At 57.4% G+C, this 16858-nt stretch overlaps 1 protein-coding gene across 3 annotated transcripts in view; it reads right to left on the bottom strand.

Annotated features, from left to right (window-relative positions):
• Positions 1–4702: 4702 nt before the first annotated feature.
• GRK5 (G protein-coupled receptor kinase 5) overlaps positions 4703–16858 on the bottom strand; it is a 209929-nt gene continuing 197773 nt past the window's right edge. For all 3 annotated transcript variants that reach the window (XM_042908659.1, XM_042908661.1, XM_042908660.1), the window contains 6 exons: positions 16031–16120; positions 13755–13963; positions 9200–9337; positions 8255–8392; positions 7561–7692; positions 4703–5340 (listed from right to left, as the gene is read on the bottom strand). In XM_042908659.1, the coding sequence (XP_042764593.1) occupies positions 5242–5340; positions 7561–7692; positions 8255–8392; positions 9200–9337; positions 13755–13963; positions 16031–16120 (806 nt within the window). In that variant the 3' untranslated portion in view covers positions 4703–5241. The remainder of the gene's footprint in view (positions 5341–7560; positions 7693–8254; positions 8393–9199; positions 9338–13754; positions 13964–16030; positions 16121–16858) is intronic.

Genomic DNA, 16858 nt, shown 5'->3' with positions numbered 1-16858 from the left:
AGAATTCACCCTCTAGCCAACTGCACGGGCCTCTTTCCTGCTGCTCCCCCCCAAAACAGCGGAGCGAGGCCCCCAGCAACTGACCTATGCCTGCAGCAAAGTGGTGCCAGGAGTCCTGGCCCTCTGCACCTTGAGAACCTGTTCCTGAGGCCCCGACTTTCCTCCTCTTCACGGTCTCTGGGGTAGGGGGGCAGTTAGATCCTGAAACCCTGTGGATGCCCCTCCCAGGGAGATAGTGGCCTTAAGTTCCTTGGTGCCCTGGGGATGCCCACTTTGAACCTATCCTGGAAACGAAGGAGGTGGAGACCATTCCGGTGCCCCTGATTACTGAATCCATGGCTGTCTGGAGCTGGAGGAAGAGAAGGGACCTGAGTGGGTGCAGGAGGTGAGGGAAGGAGCCACCTGCCCCCAGCCTGCCCGTCTGCTTGGGAAGGGACCAAAGTTGCCAGGCAGAGGGGTGTAAGTGGTGGGGTGGGTGGGTGCTGTGGGCCGGGAGTTTCTCCCTCAGACCGTGTGTCCCAGGAGGATGGTGGCTTCTGTCTGCCTGGGAGGCTGGCTCAGTCAGTGGAGGCTTCTGGAGAAGGTCCCAGAGAAAGCCCTGGGGACCCCGAGGGAACAGCCCCCCTGTGACGGGGCCCCCAGTTCAGAGGTTCAGAGCATGCCCTTTCCCCCAGTGGACTCTCTCCCGTGGTCTGGGGGGGGTGGGGGGTGGTGTATGTGGGCCACAGCTTCAGCGGGGCCTGAGCTGTCCGCTTAAGGAGAGGGTTAATCAAGACGCGGTGGCAGCAGATGCTGGCATCTCAGCGGTGACAGCCGTGTGCAGAAAGAAAGAAATACTCTTTTCATTAAGGAATTTATTTCTCTTAAAAAAACAACAGTGGTTCGATCTAGATACAGCAGCACAGTGACATAGGAGACGGAACGGACAAAGATTCAGAACAGAACAAAAGCCGTTATCTTCAGGAATGACCTCCAAAAGGGAACTATTTTCATTCACCATCAAAGTTTAAATTTCCCTGAAAAAAAAAATAGAAACCTTTGGATACTAGAAGGATTATTTATTTTAACGCTACCAACAGCCACTAAGCTCTTCTAATCGAGAACATTTGCTTTTGATCTATTACAAAAATGACGTCTTGATGGACTGGGGAACGATAATCTAGATTCTTTGAGGAAGCGTCTTTCCGTCCTGGGGAGAGCTAAGTTTCCAAATGTTTTAACCACCGTCCCCAGCATAAGACCAGCCGAGAACCCTGCCCTGCACCCGAGCAGGCTCTGACCCGCACCCTCTGGGCTTTGACAGCTGGACGGGTTGGTTGTGAAAGCCCATGGGGTGGGGTCCGGGGGAAGGGGAAGGGGCCTCGGGACGAGGCTTCACTGGTCCGTTGTGACAGAAAGAAGTGAGTTCCCTGCTGGTCACGTCTCAGCCCTGTGCCTTCAAAATGCGTGGAGGTTTCACACTCCTTCTTCGGAACAAAGGCTGTAAAGTTTAGGAGGTCCTGTGTCAGAGGGTGGGGTTATGAGGCCAGGGGACACCGGGCGAGGTTGCCCTTGGAAGGACGCAGGTGCTCACACGGACGGGGGCGTCCACAGAAGCCCAAGAGGAGAGCTGATGTCACCCGGGTGGCACTTCATCTCAGTGGGCTTCTGCTCGTCCGCGAGGCTCCTGTTTCCTCTGGCAAGGCCTGGACGCCAGGTGCAAGGAGGCGGCCGTGGTCCCTCCGAATTGAGGTCTGGGTCAGTAGCTCAGTCGAGTCCGTGGGAAACCGACGCCCTGAACCTCTCGGGAAAGGACAGGGGTGTGGAAGAACGAGGAGCTTCGACAGCGGGCGTGGAGAGCCTGGCTTCTCAGAGGGCATGCCCTCGGCATTGTCGGGGCTTGCCAGGCTCAAGGGCAAGCGGCCGCATGCTGCTGTGCCTTCGAGGCCAAGGTGGCGTCCACACGAGTCCCCAGAACTCACCACCATTCTTTGCAGTGGTGTCTGTCAAGGGTGCACCAAGCCGAGGTACCCTGTGCTCTTCCACCCAGCCGGCCTCCCTGCTGCCTGCCCCTCGGAGCCCCAGTATCTGCTAAGAACAGTGCATTTCAGGAAATAAGCCCGGGGCTGCTCCAGACATGGCAACACTTAGCAACGGTGCAAGTGACCTCGAGACCTCATGGCTTAAAAAGTGATGTTCCCGGCCTAGAAAGAGTAGAAAGTGAGTGGTGCGTTTGGGGGGCGGGGGAGGGTGCCGTCCTCTGTGAAGGCAGGGGTCAGGCGTGTGTGTGGTTATGGGCGACATTATGGGAGCCCCCCTGGGGGCTCGATAGACACTTGTCGGTGGTGGTGCTCATGGCGGAGACCACCCCGTCCCACTGGGGGCAGCAGCTTGTCTCCGGAAAAGTAGAAGCAGAGATGCTTCTGCGAGGCCCTGCGTCTCACCTCAAAGGCACGAGGTCGGCGAGCGTCCAGTGAGAAAAATGTCATGCTTGGAGAAAGAGAGGCCCTTCTATGAAGAGCTCAAATGCAGTTTAAAAAAAAAAAAAATTAAATTCATTCACTGCCCAAACACGCCTCATCCCAGATAAGTGGATGGGTGCGAAAGTGGGTTCCCCCTCCTTAATTTAAAAATGCCTTTTAAAAATGCAGCTACAGAAAACAAGTCGGAGTAGAAGCTAGGGAGAGGCTGGGGGGCAGGACCTACTTGTTGGACTTGGTGGAAAGGAGGGCTGATTTTCAGGCATTGTTTGAAACGGACTTCCCTTCTCTCATAGGGAACAATGGGCAGTAGGAACAGGATGATCAGGAAGGCGGGTGACTCTGGCCCCACGTCCTACGGGCACTGGGTGGGGACAGGCAGCGAATGAGAAGGAAGACTCCAGTCGTTTTAAGAGTCCCACAAAGGCCTGTGCGTATCGTCTGAGCTCCCACGATGCAGAAACACACAGCGATGGATGTTTTTCCCTCTTGTCTCTTGACGATTCTGGTCCTACAAATGGCCAGTGTGGGGCTTTGAGGAATTAAGAGATGGCTTCTCTACACGGGTCACCGGGAAGCACTGAGTTGCTGTGAACGGGGCACAAGGAAGGAAGGAGAGTGGGGGCTCGGGCTGGTGATGGTCCCAGGAAGATGACTGTCCTTTCCATTAAGAAAGGAGGGTCAGCAAGATCTCGAGGCTCTTAAAATACTGGCCAGGGGGCTTTCCACTTCCTTGGCAGAAACGGAGTATGGCTGTTTGTACTTATCTTGTATGCAGCCCAGGAAAGTAACAGAAGAAGCCTCGTGAGGCGAGAGCCGGTCTTGAAGAAAATAATACTGCGCATTAGAGGACCCGAGGGAAGCCCACCGGTTGCTTCTCTCCCACTTATCGGTCACACTCCCTAAAATGACCCGTCCCAAAGGCAGCCCCTCTCCAGCGGCGTGCTCCAGTTTGGGGGCAAGAGCACGGGCGTGGGGCATGGGGCTGCCGTGCCCCGCCACTGTCTCCTCCCTAAAAGCTCATGCTTCGCACTGCCCGCGTCACCTAAAGAAATCGTTTTGGGTCACATCCAAAGCCCCACTGCAGCCAAGGCTCACGTGCCCTTCCTTGAGGGTGCGTCAGAATGTTCTGGAGAACTTCTTTAGATGCAGATTCTGGGGCCCTGCTTCTAAAGCATCCCATCCCACAGGCTTGGGGTGGAGCCCAGGAATCTGCATGTTGACGGGAGATGCGGATCACAGAAGTGCAGGCTCCACACTGGGCGAAATCCTGGCGACTGCCAGGCGGCTGCCGTCAGAAGGAGGAGGCTGGCTCAGCCGCCGGGGACGCAGCCAGGCAGGGGAGCAGGGCTGTCAACCACTCACCCTATTCTGGAGTGGGGGGGAGGCGAGGGTGGATTTGCTTCTTGTCACCTTGTGGAGGCAACAGGAGGGGGCCGGTGGCTCCTTGCTGCTGGACGGCCGTGCTCAGAGGGCCTGGACACTGCCTTCAGAAGACCCTGGTCTGGCAAAGCCACCGAGTCCTCCTGAGGGCTATTTGTGCCTGGAGTTTTGAGATGCCCCATTACATCTTGCCTTTGTCCCACTCCTCCCAGGAAGGGACAGTGGCCTTGAGCTTCTTTGGGTCCCGGCCCTCCCCTAGAGCATCCCATTTGCTTAGAGAGCGAACTCCATCCGTGCCGCCTGGGCCGGTGAATCTGTGGGGCCTTGGGAAGCTCTCCAGACCCTCTGGTCCCGTAAACGCTTAAGGAATGTGCCAGGAGTCCCTGGGCAAGCCTCCCTCCCCCTCCAGGGACTCATTCAGGATGATTCCGTTGACCCTCACTCCCTGATGCTTCCTTGGGCCGTGAGGATTTGGGATAGTTGGGGTTCCATGACTACACCTTATCACCGCTATGCTTCTCTTAAAAATAGAATAAAACAAAAATCCCCAAAGGCAAGCCTCTTAAAGCATACCGGTTTTAGCAGTCAGAACCTGCTTAGGAAGAAAGAGACCCAGTTCTGCGTACCGGCCACGTTCCAGAAGGAAGAGAAGGCCAAGGCTGAAGCAACACTGGCATCGTGTGCCTCTAAAGGAAAAGTGCACATCGGCCCCAGGTGACCCCAGAGACCCCACAGAGGACATTCTGACTGAGGGGCCAAGTCCCAATTGTGTCTTGAGCACTTAATTCGGATTGTTACAAGCCAAAAGCACGGTGACATCAATGTGAGGGAAAGGTTACACAGATGGATACGACCAATCCTTTAAAGGTGAAATGTGAGTCCTTTTCTACATTTAATAAAAACATTTTCTCATTTGAGGCTCTGGAAGTCTTGAGTCACATTTTTTTGTTTTGTAAATCCCCACCCCCCACCCCCCCACTCTAAAATGTCTTAAAACACATGGCTTAACAGTGGCTGCACAGAAAATATACACCCTCAAAGTCTGACTTTCATTTAAATACAAATATACAAAATGTAAACTGAGACAATAGAGAAATTTACAAAACTTTTCTTCAAAAATAATAAAGACAAAATTCAGTTCTAGGTATGACGCCATTAAAATACGTGCAAATTGTCGTATCCAATTGGATTTCTATTGCAATGTTCCACCTCGGCTTGAGGGCCACCTCTGGAGACAGACCTGAGTGGAAATCTCTTTGAGAAACCTGGAGGCTCTGCGTCGAGGGGGTGAGCGGCCTCCGTCCCCGGCTCCTGGAGGGCTCCCCTGTCCGTAAGTTCTGTTTCTAAGGACAAGGGTCTAGGGCTGGTCCCACCGTGGACTTCAAGGCCAGAGCGCTAACTAGCTGCTTCCCGTGGAGTTTGAACTGACATGGTTTGAATTCATGTGGTGGTTAAAACTGGTCTTGGGGTTGGGTGAACTCTTGGAATTGTTTTGATGCTGGAGGAGAGATAGACAGAGAGAGAGAGAGAGAGAGAGAGAGAGAGAGAGAGAGAGAGAGAGAGTTAGTCCTAGTGGACAGGAGAGGCCTCTGAATATGAAAACAGGGCCACGATTAGGGCTTGCTGACCATCTCTTTTTTTCCGCTGCCTTGTACATCACCCCCCCCCCCGCCCCCACCTGCCACAGACCCAGGGTCAGAGGCCACCCCTCAAGGCAGGGGCAGGTATGGAATTAAGAAAATCGCAGGCAGGGAGGGAGAAGGTGGCCTCTCCCAGAACATCTACGCGGCTAAGTACCGCAGGCCCAAGGTTAAACTGCCATGGGTTTGAGCCTGACACCTGCCACTTAGCTGAGTGACCTTGGGTGAGTTATTAAATGTCTTGGCTGCCCTGCTTGTAGTGTAGGGGAAGAGTTGCTTCTCCACAGGGCCAGGCTGTGTGCAGAGAGGGCCTGAGCGAGTGCCTGGCCTGAGAACCACAGGCTGCTTGTTTTGGTGCCCCTGGCACCCTCTTGGCATACCCGTGGGTGCGGGTCCCCCACACCTGCAGGGAGGAGGAGAGAGACCCGGGCCATCTGCTTCCCTGGTGGTAGTGCTGGGCGCTGTGCAGAGGGCCGCTGACCTCCACTTCCTTCTTCCCTGCTCTGGGCACTGACCTTTGAGACGGGCACACAAAGGCTGGGACAGGGGCGGTACAGTGCCACCCAAGTAGCAGGAAGAGTCAGGGCCAGATTTGAACCCCAAGTTGGGGAGCCTCCACAGCAAATGCCTGTCCCAGGACCTGGGGACTCAGCCATGTGGGAGGAGACAGGTTCCTTTCTTTCGGGAGCTTCCATTTTCCTTGGTGGAAGCATTTAAAAATTATATTTTTATAGTATATGAACATGAGTATATTTTGGAACAGGATGTGAAACTCACATGAAGCTTTTAGATAAAACCCCAAACTTGGCATCAGGCTGCATTTTCTCTCCATATGTCTGATCTGTGCTCCCCACCATTAACCCCAGATCCTTCGCAGGGGCTCACTGGCCTTGTGACTGTGGGCAAGTTCCTTGACCCCCTCAGCCCCAGTTTCCCTACCTGTGAAGTGGGTTAATCGTACACACGCTGGGCTCACATGGCACCAGCATGTCCCAAAGGAAGGATCCCAGTTTGGCTTGCTGATGCATCCCCAGCCCTGAGAAAACAGCCTAGCACACTCAATTGAGTAGGCACTCAATACATATTGGCTGAATGAATGAATGGTTGGACGGAGGCCCGGGCTTTTGTGGAGCTTAATTAGGAGAAGCTCTCAAAAAGCAGCCAGTGCAGAGCTGGTCCACACCAGAATGCCATAAACAGCCACCCCATCCTGTTAGGGGAGCCGGGATTCCTGGGGCCTGGGGACCAGAGCTTCACAGCCTCTCCTTCTTCGTCCTCCTGGGAGGGGCACAGCTCCCTTGGGGTGGGGGGCGGGGAGGAGTATAAGTCACAGGAGCCTCCCAGGCTGTGGCATGGGTGCAATGGGGGGCCACGCCTCCTTCAGGGGCCAGGCCAGGAGGGTGGACGAGGGGATGAGGTGGGGGCCTCAGTGGCCTCTCACTCACAGGCCTGTGGGGACACGTCTTCTGTCTGGCCCACACCAGCCCTTAATCCAGGGGCAGACTCTGAGGAAAAATGCGTCTTCCCAAGGGGCAGAGTGTCCTCTGGCTGCCAGCTGGGGGGCACAGCTGCCATGTATGGGGCCCCAGCCCAGGAGCCACTGAGGCTCTGTGGGGACCACCTCTCCCACACCTGTTCTCCCCGTTCTTTGTCACGTTCAGCAGTTACCTACAGAACTGGAGTCCTTACAATGGCCACATGGGGCAGTTAGCTCTCTGTCAGGGAGGTTGCGCCCCAGAGACACTGGGCAAGGTCTGGAGACGTTTTTGACTTGCACAGCGGGAGTGGGGCGCTCCTGGCGGGGAGACGCCCGGAGGCTGCTGGGTATCCCTCACTGCACACGACGGCCCCCACGACAGAGAGTTCACCCAGAATGCCAACGGTGCCGAGGCTGACAAACCCTCGTGAAGGGTGAGCTCTGGGCCGGCCCTGCCCCTTCTACCCAGCCGGTGGGCTTCAGGGGCTGGGACGGGCTACTGGGAGAAGGCCACAGCTCTGGTCTCAGGGAAGTACCTGGGCCCCAGGGCGTCCCCGGGGCCAACGCCAGGACAGCCGGCCATGGTGGGGGCATCCCTCACCTGACGCTTGAAGATCCTCTGGAGCAGCCCTTTCTTTGGCGGTTCTGGAGGGTGATTCCTATTCAGGTCCGGCGAGAGGGTACCGTTAGGTCCAAACACGTTCAGCTCCTTAAAGCACTCGGTTTCTATCATCTGGGGAAGGGGTGCAAACCACAGGTAGCGTGAACAGCTGTGTTCGTCATCTTAGGTGGACAGGAGCCCCGGAGGCCGGGCCACCACCCTGCCCGGAGCTGGCTTCCAATAGGTCCTCCCCCTGCCCTGCGTCCTTCAGGGGCCCCGGGCCCAGGCCGCTCCTCGCCTGCCACTGCCTCTCCCCTGCCGGCTGGCCGCAAGGGTGTGCTCATCATCCAGCTACCAAGCCCACACCCCAGCTCCCCCTACACCCCCCCGAGCCCAGGTCACCCACATGCTCCGGGCCCTTCCCCCTGCCAGCGCCCCCTCCCCTGCCCCATCATTTCCAACCCATTGGAAGCAGCACCGACTCCCCCAGCTCATTCCCACCTGTGCGTCCAGCCACAGTCCTGTTCTCCTCCTCTCTCCCAGCCAGACTTCCCGAGACAGCCGGCAAAGACGGCCGTGTCCATGTCACCTCCTATTCCTCTTCTGACCCCATGCCCACGGTGCCCTGGGCCAGGCCTGGTGCCCTCGACCCAGCGGCCCCCTTCGGGGTGCGTGTGGCCACCGCCCTGCTCACCTCACTCTGCCACGGGATGGGCACGGAGCCCGTGGAGAACTTGGAGTAGAAATCGTCGTCCGTGTGGTCCAGGTTGACGCCCTTCACGGTGGAGAACTGCTCGATGTCCAGCACGTCCTTGCAGTACACGGCGCGGGGCTGCGGGCGGAGGGCTCGGTCACACAGTGTCCCGCCCCAGGCCCGGTGCCCCCAGCCTCGGGTTCTGATGGGGGGCAGGGGGCACCTTGCAAGGGACCGGTGCTGCTCTCTCCCAGATCTGCCAAGGGGCTCCTTCCCGCCATCGGCCTCAGGCCGGCTGCAGGCCTCCCCACTCTCCAGGCTGGGGCCACGGTGGGGAGACTGAACATGCCCTCTCTGACCTCACGTTCCTTGGCACCCCTGGGGATCCCCACGCCCCCAGCAGATTTTCTTGTTCCCCAAAGCCCACAGGATCAGGATGATGGAAGTGTTTCCGGGCATCTCCGTCCAAACGAGGGCCGCCCCAGCTGGGGCCTCCAGCCTGTCCCCCACAGAGAGAACTGATGCTGGGGACCCAGGGCCAGAGAGACACGTAGCCCAGAGACAACCTCCAGGTAGTTCTCACTACCGGGCACCCAGGCTCTGCAGCCGGACGGGCCTGGGCTGGGCTCCCAGCTGTGATGCTTAGGAACTCTGGGAAAGTCACATATCCCCTGTTGGCCTCAGTCCTCGCACCTGCAAAGTGGGGACATTAGAAAAACCTATGCCGTGGGGCTGATGTAAGCGCCCACCATGGAGCTGGGCACCGGAACCATGAGCTGTGGCTGTTAGAGCACTAACATCCACTGTTCTCACTTGCCCACTGGCCCTGCCCTCTAGGAGTTCAAGGTCGGTCGGGGTGGCCTCCCAGGGCCCAGTGTGGACATTCACTAAGTTGAAGTCGTGAGTCTGTGCACAGGTGCAGCCTGGGTCGGGGAGGCAACTCACATCTGGAACGAAGGGAGGGTCCAACATCCCGGCTTCTAAGCGCTTGAAGTTCATGTTCCTGAAGAAGGGGTGTCTCTTGACCTCAGCAGCCCCCTCCTCCTGGCAGCCCAGTCTCTGTTTTGCATCTTTGGTGAGCAGCTGTGACAAGAGAGCCGTGAGAGGTCATGGCTGGGTGGGCCTTTCGTCCCGCTGAAGGCCACAGGGGCTTTGGGGCTTCAGGCCTCCTTTCACAGGTGCACCCCGGAGCCTCCCACACGTCCTCCTCCAGCCTCTGCGGGGCCCGAGCCGCCCCCAGATACCCAGGGGACACTGCCTTGGCCTGCTCGGGCCTTGCAGCGTGCTTAGATGCCTAGAGGCTGCAGGAGGGCGGGGGGTCCTGCCTGCCCTCCCCACAGCAGTACACTGACCCTGCGGCACACTGGGCACCACCCATGTCTGTGGCCCTGTGTTACTTCTTCTGCTACAGGCAAGCTACAAAGGGCACGGATGGTCTCTGCAGGTCTCACTCATTCGTCTACTCAACGCCCGAGTACCCTGTAGATAGGTATCTAGTTGGCACAAACCTCTGTGCAGAGACCGGCGACGGGCACGGAGTACCTGGCCTCAGCAAGGCCACGTTCAGAGGACCCATCAGGGCAATACAGGTACGACACCATGATGGCAGAGGAACACGACCTGGCTGCCAGCTGGGGGGACGGGGAAGCTTTGCAGGGAAAGGGCATTTGCTACAGGCTTTCCAGGAGTGGGGAGGTGGGGAAGGCATCGGCTGGCAAAAGCGGGTGGTGGAGACCCGAGGGCAGCCTTGGGGAACACCTGTCTTTGAGTCTGGGCGAAGGATGAAGGGGCGGGGGATGGGCCAGGGTGAACTGGCTGGGGAGAATGCTGGTCAGGGTAGAGGAGTGTCCTTCTCAGAAGCCACAGGTGGGGAGGTTCATAGGGCAGGAAGAGGCTGCAGAAGCAGTCAGCCAGGCCAGACGGGTAAAGGTATGAGCGGGGGGGGGGGGGGGGGGGGGGAGGCGGCAGGAGAGTGGGGGGCGGCGCTGGGAGGGGGCTGGGAAGGGCAGGCTGTGATGCTGGAGGACCACCAGCTGACCCCCGGGCATCTGTTTGCTCTGAGACCAGAATCAGAGTGGATGGCCTGACCTCAGGCCATTCTCTCTCCAATACGCTGGCACCCCGTGTGTGCTCTCCTAAAATGTACATTTGCAGCTGGCCGTGGGGGCTGGGGTTGCGGTGGTGGGCCAGCGGGCAGGCGGGCCTGCTGAGGTTCATGGTCTAGAGGCGGAGGCTTGCAGGAGCCATTCCCTTCCCATTTCCCTTCAAACAGAGGACTCAAAGGCGGCACCTGGGCAAACACCAGGTCACAGCCTAGAAAAGACTTAAGCTGTGAGAATCACTATGTCAACCTCTGGTCCACCGATCACCCAGGCATGTTTTGCCCAGTGAGCCGGTGCCTCGGGACTTTAGCTTGTCTTCTCCGGAGGCTTTGCAGTTCCACAAAGGCTCCAGGAATCAGGCTCTGCTGGGCCAGGGCTCCTCCCTGTTCTGAGAAGTCCCAAAGAGGCAAGGCTCCCTGCGTAGAGGCTGGTCCTCCCAGCCGTAGACCCCAGAGCCTGCAGGGCCAGCCAGCCAGAAACACGAACAAGGACAATAAAGGCGAGGTGGGCTGGGAGGGCTGTGCCAGGCCGCCCATCAGTTCTGCCAGGAGTGTTGGCTTGTGCCCAGGGCCGAAAGTCCAGGTTCTCATGTGAAATCTCTCCTGCTTGAAGTCTTGGCAATTAACCTGCCATCCACCTCTTTCTAAAACACCGTGCAGGCTGAACACCCATCTATGTGCTACCTGATTGCAGCCCTGGTATCAGGTATACACCAGAAGTGAGAGGGAGAGATGGTGTGAGCTGGGCAAGTGGGGCAGGCAGAGTGGGCTTCCTGAAGGAGGAGAAGAGATGGGCTGGAAGGCTGATTAAGGCTGAGGTGGCTGAAGGGCCAGAGGGAGGGTCCTGTGAGGAGGTCAGGGCCAGTTCTGGAACTCAGCAGGGACCTACAGAGGTGGGGCTGAGGTCTGGGCCTAGGGACTGGACCAGCGGACCGGGCACTGACACGTATGAATTTTCTGGACCCCAGGGGGCAGTGGAGAGGGTCTTGTGGCATCAGGGTGGAATCAGGGAAGGAACAGGCGGCCAGGGACCAGCCTCCCTGCAGTCTGTGGAGTGGCCTTCTTGGGCAGGCAGGGCTGGAGCTGCCAGGGTCTAGAAACAGTCCAATGTGCCCCAAGCCTTCATGGTTTCCTCACAGACAGGCCCTGCTGTGTCCTGAGCTGGCACCTCTTGGAGGCGACAGGGCCAGCCTGGCTGCCAGACCGGACAGGCTGTGGGGAGGGGTGGCCAGGAAGCCCAAGGCCAGAATCCCATGACCCTATGGTCATTTTTAAGAAGATGAAGCAAGGCCAGAGGGCTTTGTCAGTTCTTCCAGCAGAGAAAGATGAGGGGACACTGGCTCGACCTTTGAAAGCCATTGGCCAAGGTCCACGCAGAGTCCCAGGCTCAGCCACCGCCTTTCCCGCAGTAGCCACCAGGGGGCAGCAGAGGGCCAGCAGTGCCCCTAGTCCTGGTGTCCGGACAGGCACCCAGACAGCGGGCCGGAGCCTCTCTGCCTCTCCGTCCTCCCAGAGTGTCCTGTGTCCTGCTGGGGTTGCTCTGGTTCTCTGAGTCCCCGACCCTGACCTGGGATATTTGGTGATGCTCTGACCATGGCTGATGACTTCCCTCTTCTATCCTTCGCCCGGTTTGGCCCCACTGGACAGACACCTTGTGTCTAAGCCAAATATTGGCGGGTCTCCTACCCCAGTTTTCAAATGTCCTCAGGGTCCCACATTTCCACCTATCTGACTTCTGTCCCCCACCCCGACTCTGGCTGCCGTGACTCCTTGGGTTTCTGGGAGGCCCAGGGGTGCAGGCAAGTGCCCGGCTACGGGCCAGCCCACAGGCCACGTGGTTTGGGTGTGTGTCTGCAAGCCTCCTTCAGTGACTCCCACACATGTCGATGGCAGATCTATGGGTCCTCTTTTTTGGAAGTGCTCAAATGGTCAGATCTTGCCCCGAATCCTTCTTCCCATGGCTCTGTGACGTCAGACTGAAGCCGGTAAGAGGAAGTGGTCAAGCAGTGAGCGGATAGCTCCAGAGAGGGTCCTCCTCAGGGTGGGGAGCTATGCCACACGGTCCCTGGGCCACTAACAGTGTGGCCTTGGCTTTGCTGGAAGCAGAAGCTTCACTACTTTCATCAGCATGTTGGGCCTGCTGTTCTATACCCTCCAGCCTTGTGGTTTATACACACGAGTCAGAGAGGAGGCAGGGAGGGCAGCCTCACCCCTGCCGTCTGGTGTTCCAGGTGCAGCAGCGCTCCAGGGAGAGGCGGTCCGAGGGCTCATGGGTACCCGGAGTGGGGCATCCAGGCCCTCCTGTCCATGCGCGGCCGGCACTGGAGGGCCGCTGCCTGGGGTGGGGGTGCAGCACAGTTGGGCCTGCATCAGAGGGAGAGGCCCCAAGGGGACACAGGCAGAACTTGGGAGCATGAGAGCCAGGTGGGGCCATTCCCCCCACAAAGCCTCTGGCGAGCCACTTGGGCTGGGGGGGGGGGGAGGGGCAGCACCCAGGGGTGGACTCTCTCCCAGCCCCACTTCAAAAAAAATTTTTTTGAATGTTTGTCTTTGAGAGAGAGGGTGGGGGAGGGGCAGAGAGAGGACGACAGACTCTGAAGCAGGCTCTAGGCTCTGAGCCATCAGCACAGAGCCTGACACGGGGCTTGAACCCACGAACTGTGAGATCGTAACCTGACCCGAACTCGGTCACTTAACCGACTGAGCCACCCAGGTGCCCCACCCCCTGCCCAGCTCCATTTTTGATGGCCCCGGTCACTACTTCCTCTATCAGGCTTCCTAGCCCCAGTCTGGTCCTGCCCACCCAGCTTGTCTAAACGGTGCTCCCCACCCTCCCCCTCCCCATGGACGATGAAGTCCCACGGTCCTTAGATTGCTGTCATGCAGGACCTAAGCTAGTGTGGCCAGCATTCCATGGAGTGGAAGGAAAACTCTATTGTAAGATGTTCAAAGACTGAAAATATCACCACCCCAGCACCTGCATTGCACCTGCTGGCCTCAGTCAGTGCCTGGGGATCCAGAGTTCGAGGCTGCAGGGCGCCAAGGTCAAGGGTAGGGGATGCCCCAAGATCCCTTTGTGTCTTGGGGAACCAGTTGGGATCATCTCCTTTCTCCAAGACGTTGATTTGCCCTAACAAAGCCGGATCTGAGTGTCTCCCGCGGTTCGCCCCAGCCCCTTCCCTGTCATGGGGCCTCCCTGCCTGCACCCCAGGCCTTCTCCTGGCAGCCGTGGCCGACCACCCCAGTCCACGACCAGGACTGCTCGTTCCTCTGGCTCGGTGCTGCCACTACTCCCACCCCAGTGTGCCTGACCCTGTCCCTGTCAGCCTGTTTGCGCAGGAGGGGAGACACCACTGGACACCCAGCCCACGGGCAGCGTCTGGCTCACCAGGAGCTCACCATTTTGCAGATGGACTTGGCCTCCTCAGAGAACTTTGAAGAGTACACCTCCTCCGTCTCCAGGACGCGGCGGTCCACTTCCTCCCGCTTCACCTTCTCTTTGCGGCCCCGGAATGGCGACTGGCCCTCGATCATCTCATAGATGAGGCAGCCCAGACCCCAGTAGTCAGGGCTCAGGCCGTATCTCTGGTTGTTCAGGACCTCTGGGGCTGGGGGTAGAGGGGGGAGCGAAGGGAGGTAAGAGAGAGCTGGCGGCAGGGCAGAGTCAGGGCACACGGGGCCAGGGTTGTGACTCACACCAACTGCATCCACGAGTGATGGTGTTGCTCACGGAACGCCTGAAGCTTCATGGCAAGGACATGCTTCCCCTGCTGACTCCTAGTCACCAAATGCCATAAATACTGTCTCTTCCAGGGAGCCCACCCTGACTGCTCTCCTCTGTGCTTCTGGCTTCAGAAGCTTGATCACAGTGGATGGAAACGGCCTGTTCCCTTCATGTCTCCCCGACTAGAATCTGAGCTGCCTTATTCACTGCTGTGTCCCAGTAACAGATATGACATCTGGCACAGGGTACGTGCTGCACACATATTTATTGCCAGGAAGGAAAGTGTGTCCACCCAAAGAAAAGAGGATTTTAAGTTCACCTGGAATTCAAACAGCCTCTCACTATGGCTTCCCTACTACTTTGATAAAATGAATTTTAGATTAACCATAGAAGTGCAAAAAAGGTTAAGTTTCATGTCTTCAGGCAGGTGACAAGCATCCAGAGGCAAATGCATCCACACATGTGCTGGATAACACATATAACAGAGGCCCTGCAGATGGAGGCAGGCAGCACTCTGTGCGAGACAGACATACAGGTACACAAAGGTGTGCAGATCCTTCCTTCCTTCCTTCCTTCCTTCCTTCCTTCCTTCCTTCCTTCCTTCCATGTATCCATCTATCCATCCATCCTTCCTTTCTTCCATCCATCCATCCATCCATCCATCCATCCATCCATCGTTCCATCCATCCACCTATCCATCCATCCATTCATCCATCCATCCATCCATCCATCCTTCCTTCCTTCCTTCCATCCATCTTCCCTTCCTTCCATCCATCCATCTATCCTTCCATCCATCCATCCATCCTTCCATCTATCCACCCATCCATCCATCCATCCTTCCATTCTTCCTTCCATCCATCCATCCATCCATCCATCCATCCATCCATCCATCCTTCCATTCTTCCTTCCATCCATCCATCCATCCATCCATCCATCCATCCACCCTTTCATTCATCCATACTTCCATCCATCCATCCATCCATCCATCCATCCATCCATCCATCCTTCATTCCTTCCATCCATCCTTCCAGCCTTCTATCCATCCATCTATCCTTCCATCCATCCATCCCTCCATCCATCCACTCATCCATCCATCCATCTATCCTTCCATTCTTCCATCCATCCATTCATCCTTCCATTCTTCCATCCATCCATCCATCCATCCATCCATCCATCCATCCATCCATCCGCATTTGCATGGGTACACACACAGCCACATAAACATAGATACACACAGGTTCCCCAATAACATGCAACCTGAAAAGGACCTTCTAGCAATAGAGACAACACACAGAATCCTGTACAAGTGCTGCTGGCATGAGCCTAGTGGAGGACAGCAGCATCCTCAGTACCCAGAGCTTTCTGGAGCCCCCTACCCCCTGGGACAAGTGGACATGTGTGTGAGGTACATGCAGGAGGAAGCCCAGGGGATGCCTATCACCAGAGAGGGATTCAGGAGGACCAGATGTAGCTCCAGTCTTTTCCCTGCAGCCCCCAGGATGGTGGTCCTAGAGTAGGCTTGTGGTGGGGGGCTGGGGGGCAGGGCAAGGAGGCTAAGGCTGGTCTCCACTTAGCATCATGCCTAGTGACACAGCAGGTGGTGCAGTCCTCTCCTTTCTGGGCCTTTCCTAGTGACCTCACTCCTCTCAGGGGCCCCCTGAAAGGCCGCCTGCCAATCACCAGACCCCTACTTGGGTTTAGCCTCCCCCAAACAGCACCATGTGCCCGCACTGACTGTTGATCCTGAGAGTGGCTTGGCTTTGAGGTGCAGGTGGGGCTGTGGTGGGGGCTCAGAATGCTCAGTTTAGGCAAGATGAACCCTGGGCCTCAGCGCTCCACCTGCCCCAGCTAAGACCTCCCACTGCCTGCTGTGGCTCCACTTCTGATCAGAGCTGCATAGAGGAGGGAGGCCCAAGAGGTGGGCTCAGGGAGGGTCCGGGCCCACACTCACCCATGTAGCCCACGGTGCCCACCCGGCCGCGGATCAGGTCTCCGTCGGGAATCTTCACAGCCAGACCCAGGTCTGAAATCCGAATGTGGCCTGAGGCAGGGAGAGCAGAGTCAAAGGGTCGCTGGGACAGTCAGTGGACACATGGCCCACCCTGGGCGGTCCAGAGACTTGCTTGCCCCTGGTCAAGGTACACAGACTCTCGGCCCCAAGAGGGGCATCCCAATCAGCCACCTCAGGGTGACTGCAGACCCTTGGGGGCATCCAGGTGTCAGAGGACGCGGGTAAATCATTACTTTACAGGAGGAAAACATAAAGACGGGAAAGGATGTCTGGATTTGGCTGGACAATGGCCAGCCTACCCATAAAATGCCCTAATGGGCTTCTTGGAAGGCTGAGATCACCAAGTTTAAAAGACCTTGGCCTGATTCTATGATTGCTTCATGGGAAAAATGTGAGATTTTCCTGAACTTTTACAGTTTGCTTAAGGGGAAAAATTATAAAGCAATTCGGGAGGCAACTCCCTGTCCTTCCCTGTTGCTCTTTGGAGGTTCTTTGCATTCTGCCTTTGGAGAGACAAGAGTAAAGTCATCCAGGCCGTGGGGAGACTGAGATGAAATGGAATCCAGGACTCCCCTCCAAAGGCCAAGATGACACAGCGCTTACAGCTCTGTCTTGCTTGGCGGCCCACTGAGGCAGGGTCATGGCCACACCAGGGCCCCACAGCCCGGACCCCAGTGAGGTCCAATGTCAGGGACTCCCCACCAGGCCAGAGGGGTGCAAACTCCCTGGCTCAGCAGCCCTGATGAAGGTGGGGAGGGGAGAAGAGAG

Source organism: Panthera leo, chromosome D2, assembly GCF_018350215.1.
Source record: "Panthera leo isolate Ple1 chromosome D2, P.leo_Ple1_pat1.1, whole genome shotgun sequence".
Classification (NCBI taxonomy): domain Eukaryota; kingdom Metazoa; phylum Chordata; class Mammalia; order Carnivora; family Felidae; genus Panthera; species Panthera leo.
The sequence above is the reverse complement of the archived record's forward strand: the minus strand, read 5'-3'. Positions and strand labels throughout refer to the sequence as shown.